Below are 14,608 nucleotides of genomic sequence, written 5' to 3'. Positions count from 1 at the left end.
GAGACAGAGAGACAGAGAGACAGAGAGAGACAGAGAGACAGAGAGAGACAGAGAGAGACAGAGAGAGACAAATTAAATAACAAGATGATGTAAATAAATATCAGGTATAATTTAGTTTTATTTATTCTTTTCTCTCACCTTCTTTAAATAAATGATCAGTAGTAACCTGTTTAAGCCAAGTTTTAAATTGGTGAAATGGAAGGTGCACTTTTATCCACTTGCATTGAAAACCCAGTTTCTTTTTCTTTCCATTTATGCATCAATTTACTCATTTTGCATTCTGATTGCTGCCCTCCAGTCATCCCTCACACAGACCCTTCTCCCATTCCCTGTCTCCCCTTCTCCTCTGAGAGGATGGGGGTCCCCTGGGTATCCCATTCTAGCTCACTAAGTCTCTCCAGGGTTAGAGTCTCTCCGGGGTTAGGGGCTTCCTCTCCTACTGAGGCCAGACAAAGCAGCCCTGTTGAAGAAAGGATTCTACAGTCAGGCAACAGATTTAGGGACAGCCCCCACTCCAGTTATTGGGGGACCCACATGGAGACTGATCTGTACAGCTGCTACATATATGCAGGAGCGTTGGTCCAGCCTGGGTATGTTCTTTGGCTGGTGGCTCAGTCTCTGAGAGCCCCCAAGGGTCCAGGTTAGTTGATGCTATTGGCCTTCCTGCGGAGTTTCTATCCTCTTCAGGGCCCTGAAAACCCAGTCTCTTAAAAACTATAGTTTAGAACTTTTCATTACATTAGGGGAAAAAAAATGACATGAAATTGTCATGTGTTTTCCATCTGCTTAGGAATTAGCTTAACGGAATCACCCTAGAGACAGTGTGTAGAAAGAAGTCTACGGCTGAATGAAGAATTAGCTGCAGAAGCCAATCTGACAATGAATGGGATAACTTGCCCTCTGAGATGAATGGTAAGAAACAAAGCAGTGTATAACTACTAAGGGCGAGAGTTGTGAAGTGTGGTTACTTTTAAACACATTTTAAAACGCTGGAATCAGCTTTAAACTTAATCTTTTTAATTGGTGTGAGCTGAATTTTCCCTACGTGTGCCCCTGACGCTGAAAATGTTGCAGACAGCTGACTGACTATAATTTTGTAATCATGGAGGGAGGGCATGCCATACTAAAGACCAACAGTGAAAATTATTTTTGAGATATCATTAGTCTTCTTCAAGGTTACTTTTTATCAATGCCTGGTTTTGACCTAAAATCTACTATGACATGAAACTTTTGGAATAGAATAATTTAGTGGATTATTTGTTTCCAACAACTAAACTGTTAATATGCTCTCAGATACAATGCAAGATCCATAGCAGAGATTCCCCCCACACCCAGACTGTCATCTACCTCCTCTTCAGATATTCCCACTGATATATTTGGTAAATTCCTTGGTTTATATCATTCTGTTGTGACTATAAAGGTCCATGGGATTTTCTGTACAGAGGAGTGCATCATGAGAGAAACCTGAATGACTGCTTCTGGGTCACCAGTCTGTCCCTCATATTTGGCTCAGAATAAATTATCACCTATTCCTTTGTTACAAGAGCTGTGTTCTGTACACTACTGGGAATAATACCAAGTACCTATATATTCCAAATTAGCATTTTCATTGTCCTAAGATATCTACACTGGCTGGTTCTGTGTGTCAACTTGACACAAGCTGGAGTCATCACAGAGAAAGGAGCCTCCCTTGAGTAGATGCCTCCATGAGATCCCCCTTTGAGGCATTTTCTCAATTAGTGATCAAGGGTGGGAGGGCTCCTTGTGAGTGGTGCCATCTCTGGACTGGTAGTCCTGGGTTCTATAAGAGAGTAAGCTGAGCAAGCCAGGGGAAGCAAGCCAGTAAGCAGCACCCCTCCATGGCCTCTGCATCAGCTGTTGCCTCCAAGTTCCTGCCCTGTGTGAGTTCCTGTCCTGACTTTCTTTGGTGATGAGCACCAATGTGGAAGTGTAAGCTTAATAAACCCTTTCCTCCCCAACTTGTTTCTTAGTCATGATGTTTTGTGCAGGAACAGAAACCCCTGACTAAGAAGATATTATATTGGTATAAAAGTGTTGCTATAAAGGAACATTACGGGTGGTCTTATGTGTTTGCTCAGAGAGCCTGCACTTCATGGACATGTCTCTTTGCCTCTAGGCCTCTGACTACCTAGATTCTTGTGAAAATCAGATGACTTAAAGTAAAGGTCTATCCTTCCTCTTCTTACAACACTATGTTAAGGAGCCTTCTCTGCTCCGGTGGGGTGTAAGTCTTTCCTATAGCTCTCTAACTCAGGCTTGCACCTTTTCAATGGCCCAGAAGCCATTCCCTTGTAATACTATGGTTAAGGAATTTGAGTTTCCTAATCATTGTCCCTGGGAGGATTGGAATAGAACCTTCTAAAAGACTTGTTCCAAACTCTAAAACTTCTTATAGTCTTAAGCATAAAACAAGTTTATTTTTTCTGTGAAAAGGATCCTTATTAAGTATATGTTTCCCAGCTCCTACCTCAACCCCACAAAGCAAGCCAACCACTCCAGCCCTTGTGATGTGGACTTTTTTGGCATAGCAATATCCTTCAATAGAGCATTCTATACCTATTTAATTTTGCTTTGACAATTCATTGGTATTAACTAATACCCAAGCTTTATTTAGTTTTTGTAGTGGCTACTTAATGTGCTTTCCCCCCTCCCAATATGTTCACCAGGATACTCTACATTTAGTAATAATGTCTCTTGATAAGTGCTTAGGATTGTGTTGATTTCGGCAGTGTTCTGTACTAGGGTCATATATTTTTCACAGTGTCTTTAACTTTAGGTTATGAGAATTGGGAAGGAAAACTGCAGAAGTAAAATCATGTTTTCATCATAATATGCCACTGTTGTATTCATTAACACAATAAAAACTTTCTCTGCACAGCAAAGGTTGTATTTATAAAGTATTCTTCTAACATAATGAGTAGAAAATGACTGGAAATTTCCTGTAGCCAGGAAGTACTTACAAAGGAGGGAGGGAGCATCAATCCATCTACAGAACCTTCATCTCAAAACTTGCCTTGCCTACAAGATGAGAAGGGCTAAAGATGGAGCAGAGACTGAGGGAACAGCCAACCAATGCCCCAACTTGAGACTCATCCCAAGTGAGAGAGCCAACCCTTGACACTACTAATGATTTTCTGCTATGCTTGAAGACAGGAACCTAGCATAACAGTCTCCTGAGAGGCTTCATCCAGCAGCAGATGGAAACAGATATAGATGCCCACAGCCAAACATCAGGCATAGCTCAGGGAATCTTGTGGAAAGGTGGGTAATAGAGTTGAGCAAGCCAAAGAGGTCAAGTACATCATACGAAGATCCATAGAGTCAACTAACCTGGGACCATGAGGGCTCACAGAGCTTAGGCCATCAACCAGAGAGCAGGCAGGAGCTGGCCATACACTCCCTATATATTTGTATAAGATATGCAGCTTGGTCTTCATGTGGGTCCCCTAATAAGTAAAGGGGATCTGTCTTTGTCTCTGTTCCCTGACATTAGATCCCCTTTCCCCCTATCTAGACTGCCTGGTTGGGCCTTAATCTAGTCCTTGTGGGAGTCGATGCACCAGAGTGGGCTAGTACACAACTAGCAGTTGATATTATAAAGTTACAATGTTGCTTTTCCCCATTGTAACTTTGTAATATCAACTGCTAGTGAGATAAACAAAGAATTCTCGGCATATATTTTTATCTGATTTCAGTAAGTTTGTTTCCTCAATGTGAGGTGAGCATGCAACACAAGACAGTAGCTAAAAAGAATTCTTTTATAACCTGTCCTAATTTACACTATTGACTTCCCTGTTCTTTCTCAGAAATAAGATGCTTTCAAATTTTATTTAAAAAAAAAATGGGATATTTCATTACATTGGAAAATTGTAATTACTGTTGACAGTGACAGCACTTGAAAGCATTTTCTGAGTTGACTTACTACTCTCTGTACTGGATCATGTGTCATTCAAATTTTCACGAGACAGTTCTCATCACAGTGAAGCTACATAAGTGGGCCATCAAGGATAATGCCTACCACAGCATGGGTGCCGGCACCATAGGAGTAGAGAATTCACATAGTAAGAACTAGGGATTTCCACTCCATGTAAAGACAAAGCTAGACAACATAAATACACAGCAAGGAAACAGACGTCAGTGATCTGGAAAGAGCCTCAAAACAAACCTTGGCCAATTTTAATCTGGAGTTTTAGACTCCAAACTACTGATAAAATACATCTCTGTTGCATAAGATGACCACACTATGACGCTTGATATTTAGCCAAGAAGGCTAATGTAATTGATTAATTTATATTCCTTAGCTTGTATCATTATTTTATATATCATGTATACTTCCTAAGACTATGTATTTGTTAACATGAACATGATTCAGAAAACCTGGGTGTCCTTGAGAGTGATAGAATCTATCTGACATAGGCTGGGCTATAGCTCTGGGGACTAGAGTGCAGGAAAATCATATACTGCCAAAGCCACAATGGGCCTGTACTTTCTGGGCTTTTGTCTCACAAAATCAAAGAATGAAATTCAGAGACCAAAGAGGACCCTTAGAAGGAAAACTTCCTTAAGGAATTATAGGTCAAGAGCTTAAGAGAAACACAATAGAGCCCCTGTTAGCAGAAGTGGGGGACCCAGAAAGGGGAGACCACCTTGGAAGAGTTTTACGAGACTTGAGGCAGAAGTTTTGGGAGCAATGGGAAGTGGAGAAGTGGGTGAGATGGTTCATTCAGGTGGCCCATCCATGAGGTAACCCAGTGATTCTTGACTTCCATCATGTCTTCACATGGAGTTAGTGGTAGATGGGCTGATTTAGGGGAAGATAAATAAGACTTTGCATATAGCATATCTAGCCTCTGCCTATGACAGGACCAAGGACCATTCTGACTGATAACAAAGGACCAGGGTCATAACTCTCCACTTTTTGTACTCCTAACCTAAAACTGTCCTAAATTACCCTGAAGCAGGATCAGTTTGTTTCTTTCTTTCTAGTCAAATTGCTTTTCCAAAAACATGAGTCATTTAACAGTTTTTAGGTTTAGCCAAATGTTAGTAAATGTAGGTATTATAATTTATCACTCACTAACACTAGAAAATATTTGAAATATGTGCATGTATCTTCAGCACATAGATATACATCAAAGGCAAAATCTTAGAAACTAACAAAGAGCAGAATGAAAAATGAGACAAAATCAAGCAATGGGAAGAATGTTGTGCCTTAAATGAGAAGTGTGCTCAAGTTTCCAATTTCTTGGGTCTACACAGCCTCTGGAAAACTCATGCAATGAGGAAAACTGAACTTTCCACAGCCTCTATATTTTCATTGCCTTCCTCTTTCCAGAGAGCTACCAAGTAACTCTAACTCAGAGAGAAGCAAAACAAACAAGAAAAGCTCATCATGACTACTGACCAGAGAGGGACTGATGTGAATAGACTTCCTGTTAGTGCTTGTGGCGGACCACACAGAGTAGCTTAGCATCTTATATATCTTAGGCATTGTATGTACCTAATGCATCTTATGTAGTTTATGCATCTTATGTATCTAATATACCTTATATATCTTACCTATTTCATGTATATTATGTATCATATGTATCTAATTCATCTTACACATCTATATATCTAATGCATATTATGTATCTCAATGTATCTTATGTATCTTATATATATATTATGTATCTCCTTAGCTTCTTATACAGGGTTTCAATTCTTACTCCTCACAAACATTCAGAATGACATGGTATGATGCCTCCCAAACAAAATGCAACCCAGTTTCTGAATAACATTATTACCAACCACTATGATGAAAAACTAACTTTGATTTTCCAAAACAAGGTATGTGCCTAGTACAATCTTTGACAAAATGCTCACATATAGCCCATTAGCATGTCTACTCCATTTACATCAGTAGATGGAAATATATTGTATTATAGTTCTACATGCATGCATATTATTCTGAAGACAAACCATAAATACATCTTTCTTTTAACCAGTTACCTATGATCCTATTTTTACCACAAAATGTTCTAGAAACTAGAGACACAAAACTAGTGGGATTTAAATTCATGCACACTGCACATATAACCAGGAAATAAAAGCTACTAAGGTCGCAGAAGTGGCTTTACTTATCCATGAAATGAAAATACTTTTTATCTATTCCTCTGATGTGTGCTTGCTTGGGGGGTGAGTGGGATGGTTACCAAAGTATAGGAGTTTGAAAGCTGCCTGGCATAGATGCTCAGGTCCAAATACTCCTAACTATTGATACAGCCTTCCAGTTCCACTCTTGGATTATAATTATAAACTTCTGAGGTCAGATCCAGAAAAATACATTCTTAACCTGCTTCAAGGTGACATCACTATAGCTATTTTGTAGATAGCACTTGAAGAAGTATCTCAATATGGCAGAGATCAGTTTGGGGGTTTGATAGTATGTTAAAGGGTGACATTGATGGTGAAGAATGGAGCAAATAGAACCAATACCCAAACGCCCTACCACCATCTATACGTAGAATATATCCACTAAGGTCAAGGAAGCCCAAACCCAATCTCACTCAAAGCCAAGGCACCTGTGCAGAGGTACACGTTGTTTTATAAGCTCCAGAACAGAAGGTAAGAGAAGACAAGAACTCACGTTCGCTTGGATGATGACGTAGTAGCGAGTCTTGTCCTCATAGTTGAGCCTTTTCCTTAGTACCACGTTGCCAGTCAACATGAGTGGAATTTCAAAGGTGTCGTTGGAAGTCTGCAAGTGTTAAATAGACAAACGTCAGACCAGGTACATGTGTGACCAGTGTGTCTTGATACTGTGGTTCAGTCTTCTCCAACTTAGTAGCTTACGGTTTGAGAATAAAGCAAGTGTGTTGACTTCAGACTTGACATTTTGTCTGTTATAGTGATTGAGGGTTATCAGTGAGTTCCACCAGAGTGCTCTGAAGATGATGATATTTTTCATTTTTTTCATGTATGATTCGGTATGTTCACCCATAGACCTACACTGGTTATTAACCAAGTATATGCATAGGAAGAAAACCTTACCTTGTTATCACATTATCTTTACCATTTGGTTTTACCCAAAAGAGTTCATACGTTTCCAATTTATTGTTCTTTCTGAATTTCACCTATCAACACCAGCATTTATTCTGTATTCTAAGCATGTTTTCTTACTTAAAAGAAATGTTGTACTGTTCTTTTAATCTTTCTTTTTTAAAGATTAATTAATTAATTAATTTATATGAGTGCTCTATCTGCATGTACACTTGCATGCCAGAAGGGGACATCAAACAACATTAGAGATAGTTGTGAGCCATCTTATAGCTGCTGGGAATTAAACTCAGGATCTTCGGAACAACAGCCAGTGTTCTTCATGGCTGAGCCATTTCTCTAGCCCAAAAGGGTGTCTTACTATTATAAACTAATATGGAAGCCAGGGAGATGACTTGGCAGGTAAATGCTTGTAGCCATTCCTGGGGAGCAGAGATGGGTTAACCGGAAGTCATATGATCCACATGATGGAAGAAAAACACTGATTTCCTCAAGGCACCCATTTGCTTCCACACATGTACCATGGCACGCGTGGTATACACACACATACACACACACACACACACACACACACACATACACGTACACACACAATGTAACAAAAAGGTTTCAAAGAAAAAGATAAAGGTGACTCAGAGGCTAAGTTTTCTGCTGTCCAGCTGTGGACCAGTCCTGACGCTACTGATGCTGGGGCTGTGTTAGTTAAAAGGAGGCAATACACAGTCGTAAGATATTTTCTTACAGGAAAGAGAAAAGGAGCCGGCCATGACCATGTGGAGAGAAAGAAAGGAGAGGAAGGAGAGGAGAAGAGAAAGAGAGAGGGCAAGAGAGGAAGAAAGCAAGAGAGAAAGCAAGAGAGGAGGAGAGGACAAGAGAGGAAGAGAGGAAGCAAGAGAGCAAGAGAGAGAGGAAGGGGGAAACCACCCCTTATAGTGTGAGGTAGGGCTATCTGTCTGTGGGATGGAGCATACCTAGCTGTGGTCAGATGATTGGAGGTAGGGTCCAGCTAGAATGCTGGGAGCTTGGGGCATCGTCTATGTGACAGAACACACATCTCCTGCATGGGGACTGCAGGGGTGGGTGTTGGCTTTTGACTGAAACAGGAGCCAGGGACCCAAGAGTAATAGCCGAACTCCTTCCATCCCTTGCAGGCAGAAATTATTGCCCACTGGGTCACCGGAGTTCCAGACTTATACTTGACTGGGCCCAGGTTACCTGAACAGACCACTGCCCCACCCCCAGCCAAGCCTCAGGACTTAACTTTGATCCCTGGAACCTGAATGCTGGAAAGATAGAACAGAGTTCCTTAGATTGTCTTCTGGTTCACATGCACACATATAAAAAATAGAAAACAAAAGTCAAACAAACAAACAAAAACCAAAAACCAAAATAAAAGTAAAAAACATGTAAAACAATTGATATAAAACAACCTGGGATGTGGTTTAATGCGTTAGGCTTTGCAACTTCTGCCTGTGCACTGAGCTTCTCCTAGAAAAATACAGGGGGAAAGACAGCCTCTGAGAAATTTCCAGAACCTCTGCGCTGTTAGCCCTCAAAGTTAAGTGCGTTCAAGTCCTAGGAGAGAACTTCACAGGTCGTGGTCTTAGCCTTAAGTCTTGCGTGGCTCTTGTTTTCTTGACACTGTGGGGGAGGATCGACTCTTGCCTGGGGAACAGTGTGGGATTTCTCTGCCGATTCGCACGGGCTTGTTTTGTGACTCAGTGTTGAGCAGTTTCTTTCATATAGATTAAGAACCAGCTTCTACAGGGACAGTGAGCCTCCCAGGTCTCAGGAGACCCACAAGACTTACAAGGCTGGCCACAGTCGACGTAAACAGTAAACAGTAGGAAAGGAGACTCATCCATGGTGTAGCGCCTGCAGGTTGGGAACACAGCTCCAGTTTTCTGGCTCTCTTTAGTTCCCTCCCAGGATGCTCTGGGGGACTTTTCAGAGCTGGTGGCCGTTCTAGTCAGTCAAGCTCCTAGAAATAACGCCTCACCTATTCACCCAATGGATTCCCCAAGTGGGGCTAGAGTAAAGTGATTTGTTTGGCATGTCCTTGGCCAGTTATTGTTGACTATAAATAGATTCTCGGGGACGGTCACTCATGAGCAAGGGAAGGGTTAGTTAGTTTCGATTAGTGATAGAATATTTAAAAGGAAGGAAGGGGAGAAAGAGGATGAGGGTCATTAGGAGAAAGAACGGGAGGAAGGAGGCAGGAAAGATTTCCCACTTCAGTTTAGCACAGGCGCTTTTATAATTTACTGCTGCATGACCTAATCTAAGTGTCTATTAAGTTATGATGGGGGAAGTCTTACTAATATGGCCATTTACGCTGGAAACATATTTAAGTGTGAGTACAAGGTCCCTTCATTTCAATGACTCATTAGCTAGAGAAACTCTTATTAGTAAATATGTGTTTGTACACACACATACATGCATACACACATGCTACATATACATGTAAACATACACACATACATATAATACACATAACATATATATAAACATATACACATATATACCTACACACATACACAATACATTCACACTCATACACATACATACACATCAACATATATACATATACATATACACATGCACAATACATACACCCTCACACTCATACATACACATACTCACATACATACACACTTATTCCTATACACACACTTGCATGTATATACATACACATATACATATGTACATATATACATATATATATACACACAATCATATTGCATACACACACACACACACACACACACACACACACTGTCAGATGCTCGACCTAGAGCCTCCTCATCCCAGATTTCAAAGTGAGCTTAGTTGTTTTTGAGTATTTGTGCTTAAGAGGAAGTGATGCCTGTAACTCGGATAAGTCTTGATTCATCTTGGTTCATTCAACCCAACCATGTTAATGACATTTCTTTTTAATCAATCCCATCCTGGGCAATGCAGAAGGAATTCTCTTACTAAGAAAATGAGCGACAAGGAAACAAATTCCATCTCTTGGTTTTGGATGTTGACAGGAAATGAGACCTGTCCCTCCATAGTCAATCAGTGACCATTATTGAAGTTATCTGGAAGTAGCTAACATATTGACAAAGTCAGAGGGAAAAATGCAAAGAGCCCAGATGGTCTCCGTGAGGTTTTAGACACATCCAGATGTTTGTCGCTCCTCCCCCTTCCCCGTTTGAGAGATGACAGATCATGTTTTGGGTGGGACAACTTAAATTTTGCCGTCTAGCTTTCATAACTGGAAGCCATGTGTCTCTTGCTGATTTCTGCCTCTATGCACACCGTGGTCTGTGTGATTTCCATGTGGACTGTCTTACCTCACTTGCCGTCTGCTCCTGCTCTTTTAAAATTGTCTAAGCAATAGATCCCTTGTTTCTCTGCATACTTAAATTGCTGATCCCCTACTCTGAAACTTTAGTTATCTAATTTCAGATTAAGACATTGATGTGATGTTACATTATTCCTTTTTTCCTCAAAAAAACCTCACAAACTCTGCAATAAATCCCATGACTTAGGTAACGACATTTCTTTTTCCATTTCTAATCGTATCTTTAATCTTTTCCTGTGTTGTTATTAACAGCGTTCATTAAACATTTGCAACATTATTACAATGATGTTAGTAGCCACATTATTGCCCTTAAAAGTACTTTTTGATTGAATTTAATCCCTATCAATGCATCTATAGCTATCACATATATGAGATTTTTGCTTTTTATTTATCTTATAAATACTTGTGTTTCAAAAAACAAAGGAAATGTGTATGCTTTGTAATCAAGCTAGTTCTGAATGGCTGGAGAACGTCTAGATTGATGCTATTAATCATTTAATTAAACAAGTAGTTTTTGAATATCTGTTTTCTAAAAGTCAGAGTTCTAATAAGAAGCTTTAGAAATAAAACGTAGACTGTATATTTGGAATATTCTTTCTACTTCATCCTTCCACTTAGAAGTATATTTGACTAAATCAACTCTAAATAAATCTTTTGATTAGGACTAGATTTTGTAAGCAAACATTGTTTTATTGTGTTCTAGTTGGTCCATGAGGGAACTGGGCACATTTACACTCAGTTTACAGTGCCTGAGAAAGGCCAAAGTGGACATTAGACTTCAGTTTCTGCTATTCATCATCCTGAGTGTCACAAAAACCTAACCAATTCTGACACACATGGTTAAGAGTTTCCTTGAGAAACTGTGACAGGCGTCAGTCAGTACTTGTCTGTATACTGACTCTTTGCTCAGAGATTTGATACCCAAACAAGTGACTATGGAGACAGAGAAACATCGAATCCTAAATGGGATTCCTTGTGTGAGGCAAAGCCATTGGCTTACTCTCAGCTTTGGAGACTTCTTTGTAAACATAGAGCATTGCTTTTCTGAGTGTAGGAAACTTCAATGTTTACCCTCTCTCTCTATCGTAAAGAAGGAAATCCTGTTTGAAAAAAATTTTTTTGGATACCCACTTTCTCAAAACATCTGCCTAGCATTCAGAGGGGTTTATCCACAATTCCCTGACATTTTAGTCACTTGACAGTTATCAGACCAGATGTTATCCTCCATTTACAACAAGATAAGTAATCATGGCACCGCATTAGGAAGATACCAAGGACAGCAGGCAGGGCAGGTAGAATTCCCAGCCCATGTATGCACACCCCTGCCAGAAGGAAGGGGGGGAGTGTCTGCTATTCCAGAAACTCTGTTCCCAGTGATGACCCCTGGAACATAGATGTCCCAGCAGCTGAACTGAGGTCTCCATACAGACAGATGCTCTGCAGCAGGAGTTACCTTCTTCTGTTCCCTGCTGAGAGCGTTGGCCATTGTTCTTTCTACGTATAAATAATAGATTGTGTGCCGTCCTCATACTTGTGTGCCACTTAGAAATATCATTTGCTATCTCCCCATTTGTATTTAAGCATTAGAAATACACATGGGAAGCCTGCATAAAGACAAGGAGACACACATGCACTTAGGTCCCCTTGTAAACCAAGAGCAGCTGAGTGCAGGTGTGTCTTGTAGGGCCAGTAACTGAAGGGCAGTGAAGGCGGGTAATACTCGGTCTCTCAGAAAAATTTTCTTACAAACCTTACAAATGTTTTAAATGCTCTTCCATATTTCAATCTCATCCCTTCCCTTCCTCTTTTTCCCTACTCATGCATATGATTCTTCTCGTTTTTTTTTTCCATTTGCCCATGTTGGGTTAGCTGACTTTATCATCTAGTCCCAATGAACGCTATCAACCGTTTCCTACTAAGCCTCTGGCCAGTCTTTCTCTCATCCTTTTCAGGCTACTCTGCCTTCGGCTATGATCAATCTCTGGGCTTGTGTCATGGTTGAGAATTTTCCCTGAAGAAATTCCCCAAGTGAAAAAGAAAAAAAGGGCTTAGCAAGATTGCACAATCTTGGTCTACTCAATAGGGACTGACTTGAATTTGAGCAGGCAATAAAATCTGCCCCTTTATGGGAAGAATGAACACCAATTGGAATATATATTGTTTCATAAAAAATACATACCTAAAGGTACAATAGCAGCAAACATGTGTCGGCAATAGACAACGGATGTCTAATGGATTTAAGGGCCATACAATAGGAGGAAAATCATGCCTTATACTAGAAACTAATCAACTACCCAACTATCTGGGCTAGTAAGGTCCTGGCTCTTAGTGGAGAAGCTGCTACCACCACTTCATTGGATCGTCATTATTTCTATCTGTATCCTGAATATCTACCCTTACATTCACAAACAAATGTAGGAGGAAAGGCGATGGAGACACGATTTGATGAAAAATATCAAAAGTTATAAGGATAAAAGGTATATTAAGTAAAAAAAGAGTAGAGTTTAAAAACTCTTAAATGGCAAAAGTAGAAATAAAAATAAGAATAAATAACCAAAAAGTGGGGGAAAAATGTTGGCAGGGATTTTGGTTTCCTTGGAAGAAGGCTATTCCGCTTCAAGTCTCCACATGGGAATGATTCTCACTAAGACTGTGTCTGCAGGCTTGGAGGAGCCCATGTGGAAGTCTCGGGTGAGCAGAGTGGAGGCACGGAAAGATAGACACAAAGAGAAGAATCAAAATGTATTGTTTGAGGCCAGTGTGTTTGTGACTATTGATTATTAGATGAGAAGAGCATGTTGCTACTCATACTTCTCTGAGGTCTGGAGATTACAGCCATTCTAGTCATTGCTAAACATCTACATTAGTTTAGTGCTGAACATAATAACTCTACCACCACACTGCATTCTTACTTTACTGACTGCTGTGTACATAATGGCATATTGGTACCCTTGTTTTCAATCTTCTAATCAAAACATCATCACCCTTACTCTTCTATAGAAAGGGGTGAATAAGCATCTCAGAGTCCAACATCTTTAATAAGTTCAATTCTAACAGAAGATACAGTCCAGAGCAGCTTTGAAGGTTCAAGGTGTTTAGCTAACAATGATAGTTCTAACACAGTAGCTCACAGCAAGCCAGTGCAGATCTACAATGGATGTGGGTAGGTTGAAAGGATACTGAGTGCCCTGTGTTGTTCAGATTTTAAAAAGATGCACTCGTTGCTGCTATTATACTATCTTTTAAAGGAAAACCAGGGTGGTCCAAAAGAAAGCCCAAGGAAAAATACTCATTTACGAAAATCATAACTCCTACTGACCCAATCTGCATTGAATATGTACTTGGTGGGGTTAATATAATACTGCTTATTTGATTCTCCCTTTAAAAGAGGCTCACATCCTCTCAGTCAGGGCAGGTTGCTATGGATTCCATCCTAAAGCACAGTGAGTGTGATGCAGTACAGAAATTCTTGTGTTATTTGAACACCAGCTACCAGCTTTCTTTTGAGCACAGCTCCTATTCCCATTCAGTGTTTGATTTCCTTAGTTAGTTTGAATACATCTCCATTAACTGGGAAGAGAACCAGAGCTGGAATATTCAAAGTGGGGGAAGGGAGAGAGAGGGAGAGGGAAAAGGAGAGGGAGGGAGAGAAAAGGAGAGAGGGAGAGAGAGAGAGGTTTTCTATATTTTACAATTATCTTATGGAAGGCTGATAACAGAATTTCATGGAGACACTTCAAGTCTGATAGAGAACCTGGAGTCTTTGGAAACTGAAACATGAAGGTTCAGATTTCAAGACCTCAAAAATCTGAGGAAGGTGAGGAAGAAAAGGCCAGAAGGAAGCTAGAGAGAGAAGGAGAAAGTTCGAGTTGATGCTACGCCATGCTTATCTACCAGCAAATCGATTAAGAAAAGTGCGCACTGAATGGGATTAGGAGCTGTGCTCAAAAGAGAATTTGCAGGTAGAGTTCAAATAACCTGAGGAGTATCAGGGGCCTCTGCACAGCACCACACTCACTGTGCTCAGGGTGGACTCCATAGCAACCTGACATGACTGAGAGAGGATGTGAGCCTTTTCTTAAGGGGGAGAATCGAATCAGCAGTACTTTGTTAACCACACCAAGTATGTATTCAATTATCTAAACTGCCTCTTATGGAATATCCCTGTGCTAAATGCACAAAATGCACACAACAAATAAA

General features: G+C 40.3%; 1 protein-coding gene across 22 annotated transcripts in view; it reads right to left on the bottom strand.

Moving 5' to 3' along the window:
• Pcdh15 (protocadherin related 15) overlaps nt 1-14,608 on the bottom strand; it is a 1,206,525-nt gene that overhangs the window by 382,561 nt on the left and 809,356 nt on the right. For all 22 annotated transcript variants that reach the window (XR_004112186.1, XM_031346915.1, XM_031346916.1 and 19 more), the window contains one exon: nt 6,650-6,760. Coding sequence is in view for 21 of the 22 variants with exons in the window: in XM_031346915.1 (XP_031202775.1) it covers nt 6,650-6,760 (111 nt within the window). In the remaining variant the exon portion in view is untranslated. The remainder of the gene's footprint in view (nt 1-6,649; nt 6,761-14,608) is intronic.

The sequence above is a fragment of the Mastomys coucha genome, unplaced genomic scaffold (genome assembly GCF_008632895.1).
Source record: "Mastomys coucha isolate ucsf_1 unplaced genomic scaffold, UCSF_Mcou_1 pScaffold3, whole genome shotgun sequence".
Lineage (NCBI taxonomy): Eukaryota > Metazoa > Chordata > Mammalia > Rodentia > Muridae > Mastomys > Mastomys coucha.
Note: the sequence above shows the minus strand (reverse complement) of the source record. Positions and strands in the feature narration are given on the sequence as shown.